The 19,233-nt window shown below is 41.7% G+C and overlaps 1 protein-coding gene, 1 long non-coding RNA gene and 2 other non-coding genes across 6 annotated transcripts in view; 3 read left to right on the plus strand and 1 right to left on the minus strand.

The window, feature by feature from the left end:
• The window catches only part of LOC116060518 (E3 ubiquitin-protein ligase DTX1-like), a 40,287-nt gene extending 31,915 nt beyond the window's left edge, over positions 1-8,372 (minus strand). For 2 of the 3 annotated variants that reach the window (XR_004897094.1, XM_031314111.2), the window contains exons 1-2: positions 7,171-7,668; positions 6,666-6,892 (exon numbers count right to left, since the gene is read on the minus strand). Coding sequence is in view for 2 of the 3 variants with exons in the window: in XM_031314111.2 (XP_031169971.1) it covers positions 6,666-6,892; positions 7,171-7,172 (229 nt within the window). In the remaining variant the exon portion in view is untranslated. Of the gene's footprint in view, positions 1-6,665; positions 6,893-7,170; positions 7,669-8,012 lie in introns of those variants that run through there. The other variant, XM_031314112.2, reaches the window with a different exon arrangement.
• Positions 8,373-9,063: 691 nt separating this feature from the next.
• Positions 9,064-9,136, plus strand: trnat-ugu. Its single transcript has one exon. It is a non-coding gene; the product is annotated as a tRNA-Thr (tRNA).
• Positions 9,137-11,008: 1,872 nt separating this feature from the next.
• On the plus strand, positions 11,009-11,081 carry trnak-uuu. Its single transcript has one exon. It is a non-coding gene; the product is annotated as a tRNA-Lys (tRNA).
• Positions 11,082-16,771: 5,690 nt separating this feature from the next.
• LOC118494888 lies at positions 16,772-17,204 on the plus strand. The gene is made up of 2 exons (XR_004897095.1): positions 16,772-16,874; positions 16,958-17,204. It is a non-coding gene; the product is annotated as an uncharacterized LOC118494888 (long non-coding RNA).
• Positions 17,205-19,233: the final 2,029 nt, after the last annotated feature.

Consider the following 19,233-nt stretch of genomic DNA (forward strand, 5'->3'; position numbering starts at 1 on the left):
ATATATCCATCTATCTATCTATCTATCTATATATCCATCTATCTATCTATCTATCTATATATCCATCTATCTATCTATCTATCTATATATCCATCTATCTATCTCAATCTAAAACACATTCTCTAGCATTTCCATTTTTTTTGGTGCATCTCTTTGCCTCTCTGCGAGCCCCTCTAAACCCCATCACATGACAGTCATCAGCCACAGGCAATCCTGTGTGTGTGTGTGTGTGTGTGTGTGTGTGTCTGGTCCGTGTTTCACTGTGTCTACTTTCAATGTGACTAGTCTGGTTTAAGTGTGAGGGTGTTATAATTAGGGTAAGTTTAGCTTTGGAGGACTAAGAAATTCTAAGGCAATAAGTTGTTAATAATGACGATGTCTGATTCAGTAACGCAGCAGTGACATACATATTTATTGATGTCTTCACATGCTTTTCACATACGTCCACTGCTTGCATGTGTTGCAGAGTACACAGTAACCTGACACGCAGAGTTTCACAACAACTCAGCACTCTAACCCCTCCACCTCTTTCATCATGCTTTCTCTGGGTTTCCTTCCCACTATTTTCTTGTGATTTATGACGTGTCCCTGTAGAAAACAGACTGAACAGGCAGGATCCAGTCCACTAACTTTAAGCTAAGTTAGTTCTGCCAAACAAGAAATGGTGATCCACGATCAATCATATGGAACACAGAAAGCTAACAGGGTTATTAAACATCTCCTTTTCCTACAAAAAATGGCTAATCGGCTAAACGCATAAAGAAATCTTAGTCGACTAAGACCAAAACAACCAATTTGTTGAATAATCGACTAAGGGTTAGTCTATATGTATATATATATATTATTTTATTAATCTCCTAAAATACATTGTTTGTAAAAAGAGTTTACTTGAGCCAGTTGAAGGCACAGTATGCATGCACGTGGTGTGCACATGATCAGGATAGTACCACCCCCACCTCATTTTAAGCTAGCCCTGTCTCTCCTCTGACTTTGTAGTGCCGCCTTCTCCCTTTAGCTCTCTCTCTGTCTTTGTCTCTACTTTGAATCACATTGAAAGAGTCCAATCCCCAGAGTTTGGGGTTCAGAGTCAATTTTCAGCTTCATAGAGTATGTGAGAGAAAAGCAGACGAAGAGGGTGATGGAGGAGAAAAGAAAAAGAGATGGTGAAAGACAGATCAGGTGGCTCGGCCGACAGAGGTCTCTAGTGCGCCTGCTCAATGGGCCCCTTACAGCTGAAACAGTACCGATCACCCGGGTAATGTTATACAAGGCCTGTTTCGCGGGCTCTGTAAAATACGAGTCAAGGTCTCTAGTGAGCCTGCTCTATTAGCCCCGTAGTGCTAAAGTAGTGCTCAAGATCTCTATTTTTTAATGCGGCAGAAGAACTTTTTTGGCTTCATGCCCCACTGAGCAACTTTTATAGGAATGAACGAGGCCCTGTTACCTTTAAGGCTCTAACACACCAACCCGACGGCCGACCGACGTCGGCAGAAAACTCCCTGAGTTGGTCAAAAAAAAGTGCCTCAGAACACACCGAAGCAACGAGACGTAATACGTCTCCATAACAGCAGGCGGCGCTAATCTGTATTGTCGCCCAAAAAATGAAAACCGGCAGCTGATTGGACGAACGCGTCACATGGGTCTGGCTTCTCCCGAATTTCAAAACTGACCATAATGGCGGCTCGTTCGGAATACGATCTCATATTTTACGAAAATAGTTCACCGAAACAAACATTTTAAGTGAGAAATAGGCCATGCAGTTGCTGCAAAATACAAGTATGAAGCTGAAAATGAGCATAATAGGTCTCCTTTACAGTAACAGTCAAAGACAGAAATTGCACACAAAACTCTCTCCAGGAAGTATTGGTTTTGCAATTGCAATCATTATGAAAATTCAAATAGTCCTTGTTATATGTGTGAAATACTACAGAGACTTATGACTTATGAGAATTATGAAAATGCCAGTACAGGTAATTGTTGACAAATTGATTGAAAATTTGAATTAGCTGGTGAACATAGTGGAGCATTTAGAAGATAAAGAGACCCATATTTCCCTCAGGAGTTGGCATCTTAACAGTATCATGCTAGCGCAGGTTTTACAGTAAGTTACTACAGCGCATGTAAACATGTTGTGAAATTTCCTGTCGTAACTTGGCTTGTCCCATTAACCTAGTTTATGAGTGCATGTAAATGTAGTCTATGTTAATGTTTTTTTCCACTCCCTCCTGCTTTCTTGTCACCACAATCCAACCCCTCCAATGTGTCTCTGGGGAGTCCCCCCCCCCCTCCCCAATGACCCTAACGCCCCTGGGCATTGTGGGGGTCTGGGAATGTGTCTCCTTCAGCAGGACCAGCTGGAATGAGAGGAGCAACATGCTGCAGGAGCAGAAAAAAAAGATGCCCCCAGAGTTTGAAAAACGTCCCTTAGAGGAACTGATGACAAGGCAGTCTTTTCATTAAGAGATTAAGAGGGGACATTTGCTAACAGTGTGACACTCAGAAGCCCAAGACCAGGAGGACACCACTCTCCTCCAACCACCACTGGCTGTGCTGGGAGAAGCTGTATGATGGGAGGATCCATGAGGACACTGAAGGGGTATAGATGGCAGGCATTTAAAACGTCCTTTCATATTTGACTGTAAAAACAGACTTGTACATCTGGCTGCTGTGTCAATGTTATAATCAGGTGTCCTTCTCATAGACTCCAATTTCCCATCAGCGTGCAAAACCCAGTAAGACTGTCTGAGCCAAAATCCAGATTTTGACAGCTCAAAATCCCTGTGTGCAACTGGCAGCTACAACCTGAAAGGATGATCTGCGAAGATGAACAGCATAAGATATGAAAGGTTGGAAATAAATAGGCATTAAATAACGACAGGTGTCGCTGTCGTCTGCTCACTTTTATACGCATTATTTAAGCTCAGATACTGGAAATCCTGATCCAACATTATTAGCTGATAAGCTTAAAACACTTTTATCATATGCATAAAAGTTAACTGGGAGACTTCAAAACTGAAGTTGACATGATGTGATCAGCTTGCAGAGAGCAAAGTTTTAGTGAGGTTATTGGGCGATGGCCAAAAATCTTTATTTCTTTGAAGCTTGGGGACTATTCTATATTCAAATCTATATGTATTTCCAAGGTCATCCCATACAGCTTGGGAGCGTCTGTACCAGAATCTTCAAATTAAAATAGCACGGACATCCACTTCAATAATCAGTTTCCGCACTGATAGAAGTTGTCTCACGAATTCATCTGCCTCTGGTGTTTGTGCTTCTTGACATTATTGTGATATCTTCAGACAGCTGGCTGGCTAGTGTCAGCTCACAGGCAGATATGGTCAGATCCAACTAAATGTAATCCCCACACTGTAACATGACACCTCGCTAACAAACACAAATCAAGCGAGCAAATCACTGTGCAGAATTCTTTTTCAGTCTGTTCCTCCCATAGATGTGACCGTTAGAGCCCTGACACACCAACCCGATAATCGGCCGTCTGACAGTCTGCCGAGGTCGGTGACTCGAGTCTGGTCGGTGTGTTCCGTGCTGTCGTCTGTCGGAGGAGCCGTCGGCCTTCATTTTGGCCGACCTGACATGCTCAGTTGGAGACAGGGCAGTCGGGACTCACCCGGAAATGGGGAGCGGGATGAGCTTGACTAGAGTCTCTCAAAATCTGATGAAAATCTTTTAAACTGACCTTTGTTGATCTGAAATGAAGACAGATTCAGCAACTGCACGGCCTATTTCTCTCTTCAAATGTTTTCAGAAACACGTTTCAGTGAACTATTTTAGTACAATATGAGATCGTATTCTGAATGAGTCGCCATTAATGGCCGGTTAAAAAATCCAAAATCCGGAAGCAGCAGCCAGAACCATGTGACGCGTTCATCCAATCAGCTGCCGCTTTTCATTTTTGGGCGACAATACAGATTAGCGCCGCCTGCTGTTATGGAGACGTATTGCGTCTCATTGCTTTGGTGTGTTCTTAGGAACTTTTTGGACCAAATCGGGGAGACTGATCAGTCATCGTCTGGTTGGTCTGTAACGGCCTTTAGATTCACTACGGGTTAGGGAATGTGAACGTTACCACGATGAGTCCCTCTGCTTTGTCCGACGACTGGGCAGTTGATATGGGGAATCAAAGGCAAGAGCACGGGCCGGCGCATGTCAGTCCAAGTTCTCCATTCCTGCATACTATTCATGTCCCAGTTTATGGGACTGTCATGACTCAAAACATGTAGCCACTAGCCACCTAACAAATGCATTACTTTTTCACTGAAAAAAACTTTTGTGGGTTCAAGTGAATCAAATCAATTTGATAAATTGCCCATTTCTAAATAAACAACATGAATACATGTGAAAAAAACTGTTACATCACACTGCTATACAGATTATTATTTGGGGGGGGGGGGCACCCAGATGCCCTAATGGTTAAGGAATTAACCATTGTTAATGACATATTGTTGCATGTCATACCTCTCTCTCCTATGCAAAAGTACATCCACAGTACCTTACACACTCAAGTAACGTTCATTAGCTACAACTGATAAAACAAAAACAGGTGGCTAAAATAAAAATGAGATTTGATATGGGAGTGTCAGAGTTTAGCAAATCCCAGTATTTTGCAAATCTAGAACTGGATCCTGAGTGCAAATGGCCACCAACTTTGACTGCTCTCTTTTTCCTTCTTCGTCTTTCTTCCTTCCCTTCATCTTCCACTTTACTGAACTTGTAACAACGAGCGACCCCCAAACCTAACAACCCCTCCCCTCTGCCTCCGAAGTCTGTTCTGCTTCTTAAAACCCTCAGCCGTTCACCTCCTGTGTGTGTGTGTGTGTGTGTGTGTCTCACAGCCACAATGGAGTAACTCACATCTGTTCGTCATAATCCAACAATGGTGGAGGAGCGAAGGACAGAGAGGGAGAGAGAGAGAGAGAATACAGACTCAACTCCCAACAACCACTCCCACTCCTACAACCCCCACTGCACAAACACACACACAATCTTTCTATCTCTCCCAAGTCTAAGCAAAAACTGAAAGGCCCTTGGGACTTTTGCCTATTGATGAAACTTAACACTTGTACAAGAGAGAGGGAGAGGAAGGGAGAGAGGGTGAGAGACCCCAGGCAGAGGGGGGAGAGAGTGAGAGAGTGATAGAGAGAGAGAGAGTGATATAGAGAGAGAGAGAGAGAGAGAGAGAGAGAGGGTGAGAAGGGGGAGGACAACTAAAGTGAACTTTCTGCTCATCAGGCCTTGAAATATTCCATTCTTTCCACAATACCAAGGTCTCTCTGTTTCTTCGTGTCAGGAGTGTGTAGCTGCTATGTGTGTGTGTGTGTGTGTGTGTGTGTGTGTGTGTGTGTGTGTGTGTGTGTGGTGCTAGTGGATAAGGGCTAAAGAACGCAGCTAACTCAGTGATGCAATGGTGTTTGCAGCTGCTCCACACCATCATAATGTTGAAATTCAACCCAACACCGCCACGTACACACACACACTTACAAACTTACACATACAAACTTTCTCTCCGTTTCTAACTGACTGAAGTTCCATAATGCTCTTAATTTTAAAGTGTTTATAGCAAATCCATACATTAAGAGTTTATCTAGTGTAGACACCAAAGCCCGGGAACCTTTTGCTTTTCGTGTCATCTATTTTTTCTTAGCTATGTTTATGGTCTCCGTAGTGTCCCCAGCTGGATATTCCTGCCAAAGAATGACGTCATCACACCTTTCGCATTCAGCACAAAGGATTCTAAAGTTATCGCAGCGCACCTCTGATTCCATTCCAACATGGACAGCTGGGAAGACTGGCTGAGCAGTTACTAACAAAGCTTGACACCAGGTTTACACTGGCCGCTCAAGCACCGCCCTATTCCTTTTCGCCGCTCATGTGAACCAATTGTGCTGTTTACACAGGACACGCCGTGCCATGGAGCTCCACAAACGGCTCACGTTCTGGAGTGATCGTTTCTGCGTCTTCCTGTTTCCATTTCAAATGAAAAGCCTTGCTTATTTTGTAGACAGAATCCCTTCATTTGTTAACACAAGGCTTTTATTCAATTATTGATGGCCATTATCAAAACTCAACAAACTCAATGTAGGAAGTGAACCAAAACACAAAGCAACTCACCACAGTTGTCCCCAGATATAGCTCTGTATAGAGCTGGTAAAATCAGTTTTTACATGTAGCTGCACATACTCAGATGTGTTACTTTGCAGACACCCAAAAATGAAATTAAAGTTGGTGTCTTTTGAGATGGAAAACACCCATAACAGTATTGCAGGGCATATTGCCTGAATCTCACATAATAATGCATTTCTTATATGAGGAGTCCAGGCAGAATATATTACACCTCTATCTTGTATAGCGCCACAGAGTGTATTATGCAGTGATGTGTTTTGGGGTCAACGATGACTTAAGGCATGCAGGTTGTTAAAAAGCCATAGCCATGATAAGCAGCAAACAGCACATATATGTCCAAGAAGCATCTGCACAGTAATGTAAAACACCTTAAGCTGCCAAAAAAGCATTTGAAGCCAGTAAAAGCACTCTCCTGTGTTACAAGGTGAGTTGTATGGCCCTGCACTCTCATTTAAAAGCCCAAACGTGACACCCTTGTAAAGTGCATTCTCTCCCTCTATTGTCGTAAGCACATTGCTTACCTGTGTCCTGTCTGAACTGGTGCATGGACTGGAGATCTATGATGTACGGCGAGAGCCGGCTGTCCACCTGGCCGAGTACAACGCTCCCTCCGCGGGGGTCACTGCTCCGGATGGCCGCCTCTATCTGGTGGGAGACGGCGGGGCTGTAGGGCCGCCACCGTCCGTGTTCATTCAGCCATTCCCACACCACCACGACAGAGGCCAGGAGCATGTTGTTACTGTTGGCCCTGGAGAGGAAATGGATGATGAAATACCAGGGAAACACTTATTTGTTAGCTGGAAGTATCGCTAAGCCCCTCGTGAGAGATTTCTTTGCCAAAATAAAGCCTGCTTGTTCAAAGCAGAGGCCAACCACACAGCAAACTAGGTGGCACACAAAACAGTCTTTTTTTTTGGCGATATCAATTTTAATCTGTCCCTCTATGATTGTGTCTTTCTCCCTCGTGATTAATTAATACAGAACGAGTGTTCTCTAAATTTAAAAAAGCCATTCTTTCAATCTTACATGGAGCCGCGGCTGAGCTAACGCCGGGAGAAGGTGAAACATTCTTCTACGTAGATTGGAGCTCCTCGCATGGCCAAGCGGAGAAGGAAACCACGGTCCTAGCTCGACTCAGACTGTCTTTGTTATAACACCGTAATACGATGTAAGACCAGCCGAAAAGTAAACCGACAATAAAGCGGCCTAAATATTGTCGTGTGTATGTGCTAGTCCTTGCTCCAGACACACAGATAGCTTCTCCGACGAGTCGTTTACTTCCAGCGACGGCGTTTTACGTTTTGTGGGATTCTTGCCAGAAGAACTACGCTTAAAAAATAGCGCTTCTTATTTCTTGGAGAGCGGGAGCTAGATATCCCGACAGAACCAGCCTCGGCAGGTTGTAGACAACAGCTAGTGTGTTTTTCTTCTGTTCTTTGAGGCGTAGCATAGCGAAATGTTGAGAAAGTATTGTGGCTTCCAACAGCGCAACCTCAGTAGTGGCCTTACGTTACGTTTACCACTCTCCAACCCGGGTCATTTGAGAACAGGTTCAACTGGTCTGAGTCCCAGGAACACTAAACACAAACTGGAGATTTATAACGTTACTATAAACAAATGTAACATACTGTCCAATGTGCATGTGGGTCCAATGCGATGTTTTTATGTGGTAGGAATTTGTAGCGACTTGACTAATCTCACGTTTGTCATATTTCACAGTCTTACTACAGCGTTATACTTAGTGTTGTTATTCGTTGCAGCAGCCTGATGCTTACATTGTATTTGAACACTTGGTTAGGCCATATGCTAGTTTATGTATTCATAACAGTTTCCACCACCGCACAGAAAGGGTAGAATCAAACGCTCACCTGTTGATATGAACTTCTAAGTCCACTCTCCTAGTCCAGGGCACTTGGAACAAAATCCAGGCTCGCCACAGACCTCTTCATGAATTAAATCTAACGTTACCCTTCAGTCCTCTCAGCTCCACCATGGCTCTTTCTTCTCTCCCTCTGGTCACACAAAGCCAAATTCCCCTTTTTTCTCTTTATAATAAAATGCAAAGTCCAAACAGAGAGGAACTAGATTCCCTCTAATGGTTTAAGGGTAGGAAAATGGTAAGTCCATGATACGTTGAAATAAACTCTGCCATGTTTATCTTGAGACTATCCTTTCGCGTCCATCTTTACCTTGCCTTGGGAAAACTTGGTGTGAGGCTACAGAGGAAAGTGGGGGGGACAACAGCCGTCTCCTGCCCCTCACCACGCCCTGTAACCCCCATGGGGGCCGAGAACCAATAGGCGGTCTCCCAAAACATGTCATGCCAGAAGTTTGTCTGTTTATAGACTGTAATCGTTTATGCCATCATTGTCAAAGTGAAAGATGATGCTCTATTTATGGTACGTGTAATAAAATGAAATATTTTTCCTTTGGCCACTTTGAAATTCACTGACAGGTAGCTTCTTTGACTGAGAGGGTTGAATGAGGAGTTTACTTTGGGTTAGCAGGCACTTGTCTTTTTGAAGGTGGTGACATGCTGCCACCTGGTGGATACATGTGAAAGCTCACTTAAGTTTTTGAGCATGTTACAATCGAAATCATGAAGTGAAATACAGCGCAGGCAGTTTTTTGTTTTTTTTGTTGGTTTTTTTTGGGGGGGGGCGTATTCAATATGTTGTCAATTAATGCTAGATTACGTGTGTGGATGTTACCGTACCGTCAGTTCAGGTAGTTTTCATTGTTACTTGCTTATTTCTGTTTAGGGGAAATGTCGGTTCACATAAGGGTGGAGCGTATCCCCGCATGCTCTACGTCGCAATATTTCTTGTTTTTTATCTGAGAATCAAAAAAGTACTTAAGTTATAAACACTGTGTAGACCAACTATTTAGGTAAATGTGACGTCACCTAATCTCAACACGGGCTCCATAGCTCAGGGGTTAGAGCACTGGTCTTGTAAACCAGGGGTCGCGAGTTCAAATCTCGCTGGGGCCTTATCACTTTTTTCACATTCTCTGATATACAAACATTGTGAAACACGCTTCTGTTTTTAAACAATCATGGCTACGCAAAATAAATACAATAAAATTTTACAACATAAATAAAATAATAGGCCTAGATGAAAATGAATTAACTTCATAGTTCAGAAATACCTAAATGGCACTGTAACATTAACATTCTATTTTTCATTCCGTTTTTTTGCACAAGGAAATTATTCTAGTCTATTTCAAGTTTACTTTTATCATTATACAATCTACATAGGCTCAATAATTTATTATCCCAACTTAATTTCGTACTAAAGGCAAAAAGCCCATCAAAAGCCCTGACTAGATCTACAGTGGCCAACACATGTCGCATTTTTCGATCTACTTAGGCTAATTCATTGTCTGTACCAAAACGTTTTTAGCATTTTCCTACTAATAAAGTGCTAATATGCTAAGTAACCTAAATGTAAATGCTACAAATGCATGTGAACGCATTACCCTCCTCACCGGCAATTTCCACTGGATGCGGAACGTCTGCGGACCGGCTCCGCTGCGTCCATAGACTGTATATAAGATATAAGGTCAATACCCACTAGGTCTGGATTTGTTGCGGCACGGCTGCGGCCATGACTGACAGCTGTAGTCACGAGGACCCAAAAGATCTCGCGAATTCGTAGAATAGAACCACAAAACCAACAACAGTTTGTTTCCATCCAGAGGAGTAGAGGGTAAACTACTCTGTGCTGTGTTTTCAAGGTGTAGTGCAGGGAAATATGATCCGCCGTGAGCACGGTGTATTTTATTTTGTAAATTAACCGGATTTTTATTTTGTTTCTGTGCTCGACTTCCTGTCCCCACTATCTGCCGTGTGCTGAATTGCTGCGGAGCTCTCCGGCGTCCGGCAAAAATAGAAGCTCTGTGTATTAAGGCATGGATACCCGACCCGAGTCCGATGGGTCCCGACGGTACCCGACGGGCCGGGCCGGGTTCGGACAGATATTTAGAAATGATGGTCGGGTTCGGGCCGGGCTCGGTCACATCAGCGTGATAAGGCATTTGTTGTAAAATACACACACACTGAGCTCTTTAAGAAGTAGTAAAGTGGGCAGAAGAGAGATAGAGAAAAGAGGAAGCAGACGTGTAGATGTGACCGGAGCAGAGTTGGTGGAATAAGTTGAAGTTTTGAACAGTGTGTGTGGTGTCCGAGATAAACTCCAGACTGAAAACCAAGTTCATTCATCTGCTCACCAGAAACGGGATTTTAACCCCGACATTATATAACGTCGGCCCTGGAGGTAACGAGTCTCCCCTGGTTTTCTGATCACGTTGGAATCGAAGCAAGCAGGAAAGGTTAACACATTGAACATTTTAAATTAAACAGCTTATTAACATGCGCTTGTTCCCCCGTGTGTGCTGATGCGCTCATCTGTTGACATTTCCGAATGCCTTCCAGTTGCTTAATAAAAGCTTTCCACACAAACAAACGTACATGTGTCATTAGTATGAGAAAAAACAACGAGATTTTAACTGTGTCGGGTTCGGGTCGGGCTCGGACATAAATATCATAATGGGTTCGGTCACGGCTCTGTCGGGCTCGGGCCGGGTTCGGACGGAAAAATTCGGCCCGATCCAGGCTCTACTGTGTATCTGCTCCGGAGGGCTGCGGACCGCGGGAGCTGGGACGGACGCAGACGTTCCGCAGTCAGTGGAAATACACACATTGACTTTAATGAAAACCTAATGACTCCGTCGACGTTCCGCATCCAGTGGTTTCTTTCAGTCCAGACCTGATCCTGGACAAGGTCGTGGACTTGGACTAAAACCCAATCAATACGTCGGTACAGAATGTCAAAACATGACTATGCTACTTTCCCTATCCTGAGCCCGGATAGCTCAGTCGGTAGAGCATCAGACTTTTAATCTGAGGGTCCAGGGTTCAAGTCCCTGTTCGGGCGCAAATATTTATGCAGAAAATTAGGCGTGTTCACGCCCGGTCCTAGCCATTTTGGTGCTCTATTATTAATTAGGAATCCTAATCTCGCCTAGGGCACCAACATGCATATGATCAGCAATAAATATGTTCTGCTAAGTTAAATAAGCAGTGACAAGCAAACCTTCTGTCTGGAAGGAACAGTAACCGTAATAATAACATTAATAAAAATAATAATAATAATAAAAAATAATTATCAAATAAAGAAAGCAAAAAAAAAAAGAAAAAAAAAGGGGGATGTAATGAGTAGAGTGCTCTTCAGAGCAGGTACTAAAGTGGAGGTGAGAATTATAGTAAAATAGCTTGGAGATCCGGTAGCGTCGCACCCGTGGGGGATGTGGGTGTTTTAACACCCACACTTTTCCCGGTGAGAGGGTTCAACACCCACACTTTTTCTGCAGTTTTTCCACAGTTTTGCACAAACGCCTTGCGTCGAACTGCCGCCGTAGCTACGTCGTAGGCTGTGTGTAGCGATTATATTGCCTGAGTGAACAGAACTGCGTCCATAGCAACGCTCTGTTTTTCATGGCAACGGTGTGTTATACTTCGCAGCGGTCTTAATAGACCGCATTCTACATTGGAATTCAACCAATAGTCCAGTAATTTTAAGGAATGTAATGTAAGTATCTTTAGTGTTTGCCGTACATGTTTTATCACCGTTAATGTGTTACATCAATGTAAAGCTTAACTCTTTAATGCTGGTACAAATTGCTATCGTAATTAGGTAGATACAACCCGAGCTAATGTTAGCTAACTGAACCTATCATTTAACATTAGGCTGTTAGCTAGCTAGCTAGGTTGTCTTTTGCCATTTGTGTTCGTAAAGTTTAATGTCCAGTGGCATTTTCATCTCTTTTTATATGCCGTCACTGTAGCTATATGCGTAACGTTAGCAGAGATTTAGAAAATGGTGTGTTTATCAGTTGTAACTACAGGATGGGAGGTAACTGCACCTTTTTAACTTCACTAGCAACGTTAAATGAAAGCTACTATGTACGAGTAGTTTCCCATGTAAGAAGTATAACGTTCCATAACATTAGCTACTTTATAGCATTCATAATAAACGGATAAATGGATCATAATATAATTACGTATGTGCTAATTTGCATAAATAGCACAACAGATCTAAACATTGGGTATAGCCAGGTGAAAATGTCTTGTTGACATATAACAGTAAAAGACTTAATAAAGGTAAAGGTCTGAATGGAACCCATTTAGGCTACCCATGAGCATTAATACATAGAGGCATGAAGAAGTGCTTTAAACCAGTATTGATTATTGAGTGTATTAAACCATTATTATTATTATATAGTATAGTATTATATTATTATTGCAGAGATGGGGTTTGGGGCTGAGTCAGTGGGACTGTTTCTGGGGGATGAGTCTGAGGGAAGAACAAGGGTAAGGAGAATGCAGAAGACAAAAGGTAGGTAAAATAAAAAGTGAACCCCCAGAAACCCCACGGACTCAGCCCCAAACCCCATCTCTGCAATAATAGGCTAATTAATAAAGGCTGGTTTAAAGTACTTCTTCCTGCCTCTATGTATTAATGCTCATGGGTAGCCTAAATGGGTTCGTTCAGACCTTAATATTAAGTATTTTTCTGTTATATGTCAACAAGACATTTTCACCTGGCTATACCCAATGTTTAGATCTGTTGTGCTATTTATGCATATTAGCACATAATTAGATTATGCTCCGTTTGCCCATGTTAACAAACAGTACGACACCGTTCTCTCTACACAGACTTTAAACGCGAACCTGTGAGAAACGCTGATGCTCACATGCGCATTAAGAATTAAGTCTATAGTTATGTGCATTTGAATATATATGTGCAGGTTTGTAATTCCCTACAAACCAAGCATAAATAAACTACTTGTCTCTTGTTAAGCAGTGTATTTATGGGTTTATTGCCAGTGCAATTGATTTTGATATTTTGTTTGTTGATTAGCTGAATACTTTTGTGGATACTTACCTGTTGTGTTTGATTGTAACGTTAACTTACCTGTTGAGGAGAAAAAAGTGAGAAATTATGACATTGTTTGCATACCTGTTGAAGAACTATGAAAGAAAAGTGTATATTATTTTAATGCTTAAAAACAGTAAATTGTTACGTTATTTATACCACCAGAGAAAAAGCTTTGTGTGGTTGTTTTTTTCTCCCCTTTTCAGGGCGCAAGTAAGCAAAATGTTGCAGTCTCCTGTCAGACCCATGTCACTATCAAGCTTACCACTGTCTTTTTGTCACGCAGTATCAAGATGCAGAAAAGAAAGAGGCAAGAGAAGATTGACACTTTTTTCAAGAGAAATCCTGTAAGTGAAGTTGGAAAAATGTTGACATTAAACAACAGTAGCCTATTTCCATTAGATATTGTTTGCATTTACTTCATGATATTACTTTTCAATATTCACTGAGGTTTGCTAGTGCCACAGCTGTAACTGTTTGGCCCTATTCCTTTACCACTGCCCATTATTACCACTTTAGGAGAGGAGGTTGCTGGAGGCATCAGTTTCAGAGAGAGCACAGGAAGGATCACAGGTGAGCAATGAAATGAATGTTACAGTTTGTGAAAGAGGTCTATGAAGGAAGAGAGGCGTCTGTGTGTGTTTGTGTCATGGGTGGTGCTTATTTCCATCCCAGGTGCACGCGTGTGTCTGGTGTGTTTATATCAAATTCACAATTTCATTTTAAACGTTTTGATTTGGGTGTATGTGAGGATGTGGCCAGGAGTGAGGAAGACAGAGATGAAGAGGGAGGAAAAGGCAGACATGAAGCAGACAGACACAGAGAAGACAGACCAGAAGCAGGCAGACAAGAAGCAGGCAGAGCAGAAGCAGGCAGACAAGAAGAACAGAGTGAGGGAGAGGTCAGAGAGGATAAGGATGAAGAGAGAGGAGCAGAGAACTCAGACATGGCTTTTACTCGCCATCAGTTCAGTAAGACCAATCAACCAGATCCAAAATTAATTGCTAAACAGTCCTTGGCCAAATATACTCTGAGTTTTCAAACTCAGTGGTACCAGAAATCCCCATGGCTCCATGTGAGTCCTGGTGTTGAGGGTGTATTGTGCTTTTATTGCTCCAAAGCCTTTAACTCGGAGACATCACCTCTTGCCAAGAATGCTGATTCAGCATTCATTTCATCTGGGTTTAAAAATTGGAAAAAAGCCCTTGAGCGATTTACTGTGCATGAGAGATCTGATAGTGTGAGTGTGAAACAGCAAGAAAAAGCTTTGGAGCAGTAAAAGCACAATACACCCTCAACACCAAAATGTTTTTGGAAATTTAATGCCAATTTATCACAAAATGAAGATTATTGCAGAAAAATCCTAGAAACAATTTCTGAAATCCAAAATGATGACGCGATTATTGGTCATAGTAACAAGTGGGAATTTATCAAGTTCAGAATTAGAGAAGTACGCATTCAGTTTAGTAAAGTACTTGCCAAAAAAAATAAAGAGGTGGAAAGCAAATTATTACAAGAAATATATTCATATTGTAGCAACACCGATTTAACCTCTGAAGAAAAAAGCAAACTAATCGAGTTGCAGAACAAATTAGATCAACATTATTTTGACAAAGCACAGGGAGCGTTTGTGAGATCGAGAGCAAGGTGGATTGAATCAGGGGGAAAGAACTCCTCTTATTTTTTTCAACCTAGAAAAATGCCGACAAACAAAAAATTGCATCTCTAGTCTTTTAGTTAATGGTGAATAAAGAAAAGATCCTAAAATCATAGAAAATGAAGTCTACATGTTTTACTCTAAATTATATTCTTCTGTTTTCGAAAGTAGACTGCAATAATCTCTTTCAAAACCTTTGTCCACTAATCCCCCAGATTGATTTATCTTTTAAAACGATATGTGACGCTGAACTTAAAATTGATGAACTAGACGCAGCTATTAAGAAAATGGATTCAAATAAATCCCCGGGATCAGATGGCCTTACAGTTAACTTTTACAAATATTTTTGGGAAGATTTGAGAATCATATTATTTGAAGCGCTAAAAGAATGTATAGTTAAGAAAGAATTGATGACTAGCATAAAACGGGGTAATCACTCTTGATTCCGAAGCCGGGGAAAGACAAACGGCAATTAAACAATTTAAGACCGATTACATTATTAAACACAGATTATAAAATATTTTCAGGATCCATTGCTACTAGACTTTAAAAAGGTATAGCAGACATAATAAGTGAAACACAGTCAGGCTTTATAAAAGGAAGAGTCATTCATAATAACATCAGACTTGTTATGGATTTATTAGACTATAGTGATGTAATTGATGTTGATGGTTTTATTCTCTTCCTGGATTTGTATAAGGCCTTTGACTCTGTTAAACATGAATTTATTTTAAAAACACTTCATTATTTTGGTTTTGGCGGCAAATTCAAAGATACTATTCATATGCTCTATTCTGATATAAATAGCTGTGTATCTTTGGGACACGGGACTTGTAAAAGATTTAATATTGGTAGAGGAACAAGGCAAGGTTGTGGAAGCTCTCCTTTATTGTTTATAATGGTTGCAGAAATGCTGTCTATTTTAATTAAGAATAGCGTCATAGAATATTATTATTATTATTATTTTCTTTTGTATTTGTTAAAATAAAAAATAAATAAAAATTAATTATTATTTTTTTTTTTTGTCTGCTATATCATGCCCCATGTTCTTATGTTCGTTTATGTATAGATCTTCTAAGATATGCACTGTAAATTCGTAGTAAGATTGTACACTGTACCTAATTGGATTGTATTTGTTCTGTTAATTAAAATAAAAAAAAAATAAAAAAACATTCTGTGCCGGCGACGGGGGAAACACGGAGCTGACTCCAGGCTGGACTGGACTTGGGTATTGTTTCACCCTGGGACAGAACATTGGACAATCCATGTGTTTTATTGTCTCCCCGGGTTTTTGATGAGGAGATTGTCATTTTAATATTGTCCTTTTAAACTTAACTTTTAAAAGAATAAAATACTATTTTTATACACTCCTTGTTGTCTTTCTCGCTGTGTTGGTGTGGCCCGGGAATCTAAATCTAGATTTATTTAAAATTAACAGACTTCCAATCTGTTACAATATCATTGTGATACTCAAGGTGTAGCCAAGTGACTCAATAGTTTTTTGTTTTTTTTTCATTTCAAAGACCGAACAAGACAGATTTTTCTCTCGTAGATCCTGGTTGAGCTTTGCCAACCACAAGCGCCTCCTTTCCTCTGATAACTTCTGGCATTCCTCTCCCTGGTTTTTAATAACTTTTGGAAGTCGATAATATTCCAAATGTTTTTCTCGGTCTGACCTATTGGTACAACCTAAAACACGGCAATAATTGACCATTTTCCTTGACGCCGTTCGGGATCTACTTCAGTGCCTGTGCTTTGTTGTGATGCGGAGTACCTCCAATATGGCGACTTCGGGTCTGATGACGCGTCGTGAAAACCCTCTATATTATATCAGAGGCCGTTTATGATGCATTACCAATCTTTATTTGTATGTGCACAGCGTGATTAGCTATATATGACCGATTGCCTGCTAGTGTTATGGTCAGCTGCTCTCTCCGCCCTGTTTTGGATATCTTTCCCTGTGTTTTTCCGCTTGGAGTGCTGGAGGTATGGTCCGGAGGAAAGTAGGTCAAGGGGCGTGGCCGAATCAACTCTGCACAGCCGTTTTTCGCAGCTGCAGCTAATCTCCAAGATTCAACCCAGCAATACTTAAACCCGGGCTGATCACCGCCAGTTCGTTATCTACAACCCATGTGGTAACTTGGCTCTGAGTTCCAGTAGTACTCTAGTTTTTGCCCGTGTTATCTTGTGCTCATACTTACCCTGCGTCTCTGTTTAGTTACCGCTCTGACCTGCTGCTTCCTCCGCTGTGCCTGCATGCTTCCAGCCTCACCGTCCAGCCTCATCCTCCACCTTGGGAAACCACCTGTGTACTCATCTCTGCCTGTCCGCCTCGTGTCCCGTAACAACTTGGACTCTTCCCCGTCGGCTCGCCTCAAACCTCGGACCTGCCAGGAGTTTCCCCGCCCTGACACAACCTACATTGTTTCTTTGAGTACACTCTGTTTCATTAAACCTTTTAAAACTGCTTTACGTTGTCTGTGTGATATCTCTGCGTTCTAGGTCAGAACTAGCCCTTAACAGCTAGTTTGTTAGCTCGACTTTGCCAGCTGCGAAGGTATCGCTACACCAACAATTACGAAGTTCAGTAGTGAATCTCTGACCACTTTTATTTAGTTAGTTATTGATGTTGGATTACTAGGATCATTAAGGTTGATTAAGGACGGATTTTATTTAGGTTTTATCTGCTGAACCTGACGGTGTTAGCTAGTCAGTAGTGATGTGCGGATCGATACTGAAGTATCGATATTTACGATCCCAACGTCTCCTGCTCTAGAATCGATTCTCATATAAAAAGATCAATATTTAAACTCAGTAATTTGGAGTGAATGTTTGTTATAAGTAACTTTTTGTCACCAGAAAAGTCTAATTATATCCGGTTAGGGGAAGGAACTACTTCTCCTTCCGCCGGTCAGTTGTGTGTACACTGCGGCTCTGTGACGGAGCCGGCCGCTGCAGCAGCCCTTCTTTAATTTCCCGCTACGAAGACTGCAGAGTGACTATGGCTGACTGCAAAAGGAGTCATGTCTGGCTGTATTTTGAATGTTTTGTGAAAACAATTTGAGTTAACGGTTTTCAAGTTGTAAAGAACAGCAAAAAGTGGATATGGAATATTTTTAAGGTTAAGAGTCAAATTTTTTTTATTTGTGTGTAATTTTCAACCTGTTTTACTGTACAAGTCTCTGAGATTTTCTTTATAATTAAATAATATGAGAGTAGTTTATTGTCTTGTCATTATGCAGCTATAATTTGGAATTGGTAAGCCTACAGCCTACTTTTTTACTTTACTTTAAACTAGTTGTCACATCACACTACAAATAAAATACGTAAAAAGTATTGGTATTGGTATCGGTATCGGCAATACCAGCCTGGGTATTACTTGGTATCGGATCGAATAGGAATTAAGTGGTATCGCACATCACTACTAGTCAGCTGAGTACTGTGTCTGATGCTATAGCTAGTAGAAATAAGGTTGTGTTTGTTATATTATTCCCTTGAAAGGGCTGTTGGATTACATGTATAAATACAAATTATTCCACACAAATATCAGTAAATGACATATAAGTTTAAGTATGAAAAAGTATTAAGGCAAATTTCACAGTTGTGTTTTTTTACTGTTTATTTATTTAACTTTTTCCACTGTTTTCTAAGTCCAATAATTGAAACATCTTTTCAGAAGTCAACGAGTAATCGTGTTAAATTATCATGATTTCAATATTGACCGAAATAATTATGATCATATTGCTTTCCATATTTGAGCAGGCCTAGCTGGTGCTGGCGACGGCTGATGGTGGTGACTGCTGGTGGCGACTTCTGGTGGTGACGACGGCTGGTGGCAGCTGCTGGTGGCGACTGGTGCTGGCAGCTGCTGGTGGCGACTGGTGCTGGCAGCTGCTGGTAGTGGCTGCTAGTGGCGACTTCTGGTGGCGACTGCTGGTGCTGGCGATGGCTGGTGGCGGCTGCTGAAATAAGAGGCGACTGGAGGCTGTGGACGGTGTGCTGGGAATGGAGAGGCCAAATACATCCATGGCAACCAGTAAGGTGTTTGGCAGTGGCCTAGATGTTATGACCTTAGGTGAGGAAGTCTGCTGTGTTGAAATTGCCTTCTTAGTCTGACTCTTGCTGCCAAGGTACCCCTTATCACGGTTGTTTACCTTCCTCTCAGCCCTGATGCACTTTGATTGAATCCTTAACCTCAGCCTGATATATGTCGTCAGGAATTTTTTTTTCAGCTCATGGCATGAGGGAAGGTTGCTGTCCAGACTCATGGCCTCTTTTTCCAGCTGTGCCACTGCATTGGAGGATTCAATAAGGGAATCACTCGTCTGCAAACAGAACAGTTGCTCCTCGTCCTGCAGGAGAGTGAACACCTCATCAGATGGGCGGTATAATGCACCCCTTTTAAATTCTTTTAACTCTAGTAAAACAGCTCTCTCACTGTTGGTAACTTTTTCAACCCACTGCACACTGGCATTCCTCACAGAGTGAGAAGCT

The sequence above is a fragment of the Sander lucioperca genome, chromosome 4 (genome assembly GCF_008315115.2).
Source record: "Sander lucioperca isolate FBNREF2018 chromosome 4, SLUC_FBN_1.2, whole genome shotgun sequence".
NCBI lineage: Eukaryota > Metazoa > Chordata > Actinopteri > Perciformes > Percidae > Sander > Sander lucioperca.